The sequence below is a fragment of the Venturia canescens genome, chromosome 10, assembly GCF_019457755.1.
Source record: "Venturia canescens isolate UGA chromosome 10, ASM1945775v1, whole genome shotgun sequence".
NCBI lineage: Eukaryota > Metazoa > Arthropoda > Insecta > Hymenoptera > Ichneumonidae > Venturia > Venturia canescens.
The window spans coordinates 15887536-15894598 of record NC_057430.1 but is presented as its reverse complement, the minus strand read 5'-3'; the positions used below and the strand labels follow the sequence as shown (position 1 = coordinate 15894598).

Here is a 7063-nt window from a genome sequence, read left to right as displayed (position 1 = left end):
AAAAGTTTGAATAACGGAATAGATATAATGTAAAAAAATCGAGGAGATTTGAACGATGGAAAAGTTGATAAGCGAATAAAATCATTTGTTTATTTATCTTTCATAAAAATCTTAAACGTATAACAGAGTACTTTAAGGTTACACGAAATATATGCAATATATATATATGTATATACATTTGTTTTGTTACCTATTCGAAAGTCCATCGATACACTTACGCGAACGGGCAATTCAGGTGGAAAAACTCTGTTTTTATATCAACTGTTGTCCGGATTAACGAGTTTTTCTTCGTACGTTGACACCGGTTTTCGGATAGTATTTTTACATTTTTTCCGTCGTTTTTTTATCTCAATGCGTTTTGCTAGGTTCGCTCGTTCAGTTCCCAACGCACTTTTGCCATGCGAGACCACCGCAGCACATGGAAATGATGAAATAAATCACGACCTAGAATTACGAAATTCACGATAATTTTCATTCTTTCTTCTTAAGAGTTGGAGAAAACTTCATCGTAAGAATATTCGTGTCATCGAAAGTATTTCTAATTTTTTAGTTGCCGGTGCTCACCACTAATACTACAGCAACGATCACATAAAGTTTGACGCTTTTCCAAAACAGCAAACGAGCCAAATTTCGGCTGGTCTTGTTGAAAGTAACAGACTGGAAATGAAAACGAATACACAATGTTTAAACAAGAAAATTACAATTGTATTTCCAGAGATTCAAGGACTTTTCAGAGGAGTCAGTTAGAAAACTCACGCTTGCCGTCAAATTTTCAGTCTTGTATACGAGAAGTTCCAAACGTTCTCCTCTCATTGCTATGTTGTCGATGTTTCTGACCATAATATCCTTCAATTCGTCGAGCTCACCATGAACTTTCGATAGAGTATCGATGTCCTTGGATGTACTGTAGTGTTTCTGTTGGATATTACGAGGAAACAGTAAAAAATTTTGATATTAATATTAATTCATGGAAAATTGGAATGATCAGTGTTCAGGATTGCATAAACTTTACCATTTCATTGGCTAATACTGAAGAAAATTCTGTGTTCATCCCATACGGCATTGCGGTATGGGCTCCTTCGCCGTATCCGGCTTGGAAGCGTCTCTTGATCTCGTTCAGGAATAAAAAAGCTCTGGATCTTTGAAAGTCCTGAAAAATTTATGATTTTTCCTCATATTTTTTTGGGTCGAAGAACATTATTCGTGAAAATTCTAATTTTTAAACAATTCAAAACAGTAAAAAGTGCCAAGTGCATGGAAAAATGAAAAAAGTTTATTCATGATGCATAAACCCAAAAGGCAATTAGGAAATAACAAATGAACTGTGTAATTTGAGAATGAAAACTAAAACAATTGAAGCAAATGTGCAGAAAATAGAAGAGAAGTAAAAATAATTATGAAAACATTCTTATAAATAGTAGAGATAAAAATAAATGACAAAATAAGCAATTTTAAGAAATAACATACGTCGTCGGAGATGCACATGTAGATAATTCCATTTTCGTAGATATAATGGAACAAGTATGGTCCCTGGGTATAAGTGAGTTTGTCATTTTGTGGCGGTATTTTTGCCAATATGTGTTCGGTAACATCTTCGAAGTTTCCAGCGCACGTGGCATGTTTAGCTAGGACAGTGGTCCCTCGAGCCACTACGCTGTACAAGAGTGGCATTTTTTTGTCTAAAACGTGAAGAATACAAATTTGTAACCAGAGTTATTTGAAGAGATAGAAATTGCGTGATCACTGACATTTCAGCACTCTTGACAGGACTGAACAGTTATTTAAAATAAAGGAGTTTCTTTAGAAAATAAACGAAAGGCTTTTCTGTAGTGATCGAAACCTGTTTGATCGTGTAATTGAACTTGTTGGATCCTCATAAGTGACCTCAGAATTATTACTGAGGGTATTTACGAAGAAGTTGCGCAGAAAATGTAAAAATTTCCTAAAGTCGTTCGGTAATGAGATGAAACTTGTTAAAACGTCAAATGACTCACCCTCGCGAAGATGGAGATTTATTGGGTGAAAAACACAGGAAAAAACAGTCCGCTTCCTCCCACTCTTCGATAATCTTTCACGTCAGAATAATAATATGGGAGTGCAGTTGGAAATCTTTTTGTTCGAAGCTCGAGAACGCGCCACACTGTGGGCTAAAAAAATATGTAGAATTACAGGTCTCGAGTTTCGCTAAGTGATAATTTGATCGCGATGTAACGTCACAGTCATGTCTCTCAAATGATGATTAAACGTCCTCGACGTCGAGTTTAAAGTATAACATCGAACAGTCGCAATAAAAACGTTTCAGTGACAGTGCCAGTTGTCATACTGTTCTAAATGGACAATCCAAAAAATCCAACCTAAACAAAGAATTTTACGGGACGGAAAATGTGAGTAGTGACATCTAGAAGCACAAAGAAACTTCTCGATCTAGTAATCAACTGACCATCCGTTGATACAGCAAATTTCGATTTTAACGATGCTTTTGATGACCAAATGTATCAAATGTATAATTTTAATATTTTCTCGGTAGATTAATTGCGACTTTGTAAAAAATAATCATCAATATTTATACAAAATATAAATGCGCTGTGTTGAATCAATTGAAATATTGAGATGATAAAAATATGGAATCGATAAACTATTGTGATTTAAATAGACCAAAAAATTTCATGGTTATTCCACGAAAGTTCATGTCACATTAGAATATTTATGCGCATATTCTACATGACATACGAACGACATATTTGCGCTTCGTCGTGAATTGATAACGGTACGCGCGGTTTCTCCGGCATGTCTGTGCATGAACAGTGCGAAGAAGCTCGTAAAGATTTCTCCCGCGGTGTCCCGGTGTTCGTTTAGTTGGGCCTCGATCGTCGGCGAGGAACGTTCCTTCGACGAGAGTATTCAAGCCCTTTTCGTCGGCAAAAAATAATCATTCAAACACGTGGTATTGGAATGGGTAAGTGAGCGATTAAATATTGTTTTCCTAGTCACTGGCTTCTCGCACGCCTCGTAAATATAAACAAAGGACGAAAAAAATACTTCGAAAAAGCACAGCAGCTTGCGCTGGTATTAGAAAAAATTCGTCTTCACTTGTCAACACCAATAAACTTTCATCTCATTTATAAAATTTCGGTCAAAAAACGACAAAATAAAAATCACTATAAATTCTCTGTAAAATCGTCGAAATTACAAAGTGCAACGCCCAATCGCCGGCGCTTTACGCGTTGTATCGATTGCTGCGTGATCGTCGTCTCGCGTCTTCAATGACAAACATATCTATGAATTTTTTGCAGAGCTGAATGAATCGCGTATTTTATTTCATATCACAGAGCAAACGCTATCTCCCAGAAATTCAAATAAAAGTAGACATGAAAATTGTACTCTCCGTTTTATCATTGCTCGTAAAATTGACGCAATCGTCTCGTGACTCGAACCCGTCAATTAATCATTTTTGTACCTTTTTTTTGACTGACAAAACCGTTCGAATCACGGTATTCTATTGTTTTCATTTTTTCTTGGGATTGATTTGTTTCCTCCAGTCCCATTGACAGGAGAAACGATCAACTAAATTCTCGGAAATTGTTGATTTTCGTTCTTCTGAATATGAAAACAGTTCTGAACTCGTGCTTCACAGAATTATATTTTCTGCTCACCGTTACTGCCCCATCTCTGTATGCACAGACGAAGTACAATTTAACGTGGAAGCACACGCGTCCGTATGAGTGACCACCGGTCTTCCGCGTCATTAGCAGCGCCTATTTTTATTTCTCAGTCCTAATGAACGAAACGGTACACCGAATAGAGAAGAAAAATGCATGTTGCTCAGTCAGGAACGATGCTGCTTCGTGATCCGTTACAACTGCGTTTATTGTTGCGTCGTAAACGTCATCTGTTACAGCCCTCATAATAATTACGTTGGACCGTAACAAAATCATTTGTTTTCTTCGATTACAAAAACCTGTGAATTTTTCCATCGGCACAAAAACTTTTTTTTTCGCCTCGAATTTTCCAACCTTCCAAAACTTGATCATTATCGAAATTCGAGGCGTGAAAAGGGTCCACGAATTCCTAGAAGGGAACGGAACTTCCCAGAAAACTGGAGCTGCTCTGCGAAATTTTCACTCAGCCCGACAACGAGATTCTTTCGAGCGAAACGTGTTCCGCTTGGCACGGTCCTCCGCGTTCCTTCCTCAATTAACATATAGACTACTAATATCCTGCAGTATTTACGACGCTTAGAAAGTCAGTAAAATTATCAAAAAACGTCAGTTTCTCATTTTGTGACCTTGGCACTAATTTTTTTCATTTTTTTCGATAAAATGGCCTCTTTCATCGAAACCATCGGACAAAAACATTTTCAAAAAAACCATAAATTCAACGCCGAGGACGTCCTCAGTGTTTTGTTTACTGGGAAACAGATAAGGAAATATTTAACCTCGCAAGTCAATTTTTACTTCGCGATAAAGTGGCTCGCGTTTTATATAACCGTGCGTGCGATAATGTTGCAGACCGAACTCGACTGGGCTACGTGACAGCATTGGCTGTGGGTGCTGGATCCGCATTCTTCGTGTTTTGGTGGTTATGGTCGCGCAAGCAGAAGGCTGGACCACCCTCAAAATGGCGCAAAGTCGGTGAGATCAGCGATTTGATGGTGTTTCCGGTCAAATCGCTCGGCCCCATAAGAGAAAATTCGTTGGAGTGTACTCTCCTCGGACTCAAGTCCGGCTGGCTCCGGGATCGTACGTTGATGGTCATCGATCTCGATGGAAAATTCAAAACGGCGAGACAATATCCGAGGATGGTGCAGGTAAGCATGCCCCAATTTTTTCAGTATTTTCACTTCGCCAAAAGTCGCTGCCTTAAAACTCCGATTGATAGATAAATAAAGATTTTTCAAAGTTTTTGTTTCGACGTGCCGCGAAGGGGAAATGAAAATGCGTTAAATGCTCGATGAAAAAGCATCGTAAACTGCGCGGGATTTTATGGCCGAAATACTCGACCGCATAATTTTATGTCCACCATAAAAAATGTCTCATTCAAACTTTGTTATTAATTGCTTGTCCACTGAAATCCTGCCGCACTAAAATCGACATTGACATTTCTGGCTCAGTTTCCTGCGCCATACCAGAAAATATAATTTATTGTAACAATCACGATGGTTGCCACGTCGATAAAAGTCGAGCACGAGCATTCAGTTTTAGTGGCCATAAATGAACAGCTGTTGTGGCCTTAAAAGCGTGAAGCACAAGTTCAGATTTTTTTCGAATTTCTTCAAAAATGGATTTTTTTTATTTTTATTTTTTTTTTTTATTCTTCACTGTCAAATTATTCGATTTATCGATTGACTTAATTGGCCATCAAAGTAAACTGTAAAGTTCAAGAAAATTCGATCGTATTTTGTACAATTTAGGCGAATAAAAAAGCCTGCAATTAAATGGAAAAATCGTCGATGCTGCGATGGAGATTTCAACGAATTGAAACGTTCTTTTTGTTCGCAGATATCGCCGAGCGTGGCTGGATCGGTATTGACTCTCCGTGCGCCTGGCATGATGTCGATAAGCATTGATTTGGCGCATTTGAAGAGCAAAAATTTCCAGGCTACCGTTTGGGGACAATCGGTCACGGCCCGAGACTGCGGCGAAGAAATAGCGCGCTGGCTGTCCCGTTTTCTTCTCCAAGAAGACGACGGTCTCAGACTCGTCTATTATCCGTTAGATCGACCGTCGCGAGAAGTTCGAAAGAATAACGAAGCTTTCCCCCTGATCGAGCCCGCCGATGCGGTAAGATTACCGCACTTTTTATTCTCCTCAGTGGCAAAAAAGGAGAGATAAAAAAGAGAAGTAGATTATAAGAAACGGCGCTTCCTGCTGAGTTTTTCCGATTAACTCACGTTTTACCAGCTCCCTGGAGAACGAGCAATCATTTCGCGACGATACGCTCGAGCTATTTCCATCAATTACCACAATTACCTCCGTTATTTTTACTTTTCTTGCATTTTATTAATTCCACGCTACTTTTAGGGCGCTTATCCGGACGCGACAAGCTACATGCTCATCAACGAAGCGTCCATTTCCGACCTCAATACTCGCGTCGAAGATCCCGTGACTCCACAACATTTCCGACCCAATTTCGTCGTCCGAGGGGCACCGGCACTCGAGGAAGACGAGTGGGATTGGATCAAAATTGGAAGCGTCATTTTTCGCAACGTCAAACCTTGTACTCGTTGCATCTTCACCACAATCGATCCAGAGACTGCCGTCAAGCATCCTAAAATGGAACCCCTCAAAACTCTCAAAAAGTAAGCTCCAGTTTTCCACGATTTTAGATCGAGTCATCCGGTTAATCGTTGCCATCGATTCACTGGACGAAGAACCGAGCAATTCCAATGTGAGACTTAACTTTACCCAACCTTAACGATTTCCCGTAAGAAAATTTTCATTCGTGGACCAATTTCATTGTAGGAGCTTACGAAATTCGATTTCGGTCAACGAATCGAAGAGTTTCGTTTTTCTCATAACCATTATCGCATCCACGATATTTCGCCATATCGAAATTTTGTTTGTTCTTAAAAAGGTACCGACTGATAGAGGATCCTGTGCTGAGACCGTACACCGGGGACAGTCCGGTGATGGGTATCCATTTGGGCCTGAAAGGGCCAAACGGAACGGTCCGATTGGGGGATCCGGTGTACGTTGGTGTGTCCGAGGTCACGGAGGAAGCTCCTTTGGTTTCGCCACCGTAGCTAAGACGTTGGGATTCGTGCGAGTGTCACGCGAATCCTGGCGAGTGCTCGTGGGCTTTCGGTAAAAGTATGAGTCCCGATTCCGGTGAGCCCGGTAAATAATCAACGAATAACGAACTTAATTACGACATCGAATGCCTCAACGAATCACGTGATTTCCAATGATATAAACGAGCATTTTTTTATTATTTTTATATATATATATATATATCTATATAACTCCAGTTCGATTATACAAATAAATATATATTTATACACCCCACCGTAGCTTTATCAAATTTCGATGAAAATCTCCGATTTCGATAATCTGCCAATCGAACA

At 39.4% G+C, this 7063-nt stretch overlaps 2 protein-coding genes across 3 annotated transcripts; one reads left to right on the top strand and one right to left on the bottom strand.

Moving 5' to 3' along the window:
- Positions 1-68: 68 nt before the first annotated feature.
- Vamp7 (Vesicle-associated membrane protein 7) lies at positions 69-2341 on the bottom strand. 2 transcript variants are annotated; one of them, XM_043430374.1, is made up of 6 exons: positions 1995-2341; positions 1468-1679; positions 1013-1150; positions 757-915; positions 565-657; positions 69-444 (listed from the first exon to the last, which is right to left on the bottom strand). In XM_043430374.1, exons 2-6 carry the CDS (start codon positions 1669-1671, stop codon positions 376-378), a joined length of 663 nt encoding a protein of 220 aa, XP_043286309.1. In that variant the 5' UTR covers positions 1672-1679; positions 1995-2341; the 3' UTR covers positions 69-375. The 2 variants fall into 2 exon arrangements, with proteins under 2 accessions (XP_043286309.1, XP_043286308.1); XM_043430373.1 differs by lacking the exon at positions 1995-2341 and adding an exon at positions 1841-1980.
- Positions 2342-2742: 401 nt separating this feature from the next.
- On the top strand, positions 2743-7004 carry LOC122417108 (mitochondrial amidoxime reducing component 2-like). Its single transcript, XM_043430372.1, has 5 exons — positions 2743-2956; positions 4509-4807; positions 5499-5780; positions 6021-6298; positions 6574-7004. The coding sequence occupies exons 1-5, from the start codon at positions 2953-2955 to the stop codon at positions 6740-6742; spliced, it is 1032 nt and encodes a 343-aa protein (XP_043286307.1). The 5' UTR covers positions 2743-2952; the 3' UTR covers positions 6743-7004.
- The last annotated feature ends 59 nt before the right edge of the window (positions 7005-7063 follow it).

Coding starts and splice junctions, on each gene's coding strand:
- LOC122417108 (XM_043430372.1), top strand. Junction 5,781..6,020: donor TGATCGAGCCCGCCGATGCG/GTAAGATTACCG, acceptor CGCTACTTTTAG/GGCGCTTATCCGGACGCGAC. Junction 6,299..6,573: donor CCCCTCAAAACTCTCAAAAA/GTAAGCTCCAGT, acceptor GTTCTTAAAAAG/GTACCGACTGATAGAGGATC.
- Vamp7 (XM_043430373.1), bottom strand. CDS start 1,877: ATGAGGATCCAACAAGTTCAATTACACGATCAAACAG. Junction 1,680..1,840: donor TCAATTACACGATCAAACAG/GTTTCGATCACT, acceptor TTCACGTTTTAG/ACAAAAAAATGCCACTCTTG. Junction 1,151..1,467: donor ACATGTGCATCTCCGACGAC/GTATGTTATTTC, acceptor TAAATTTTTCAG/GACTTTCAAAGATCCAGAGC.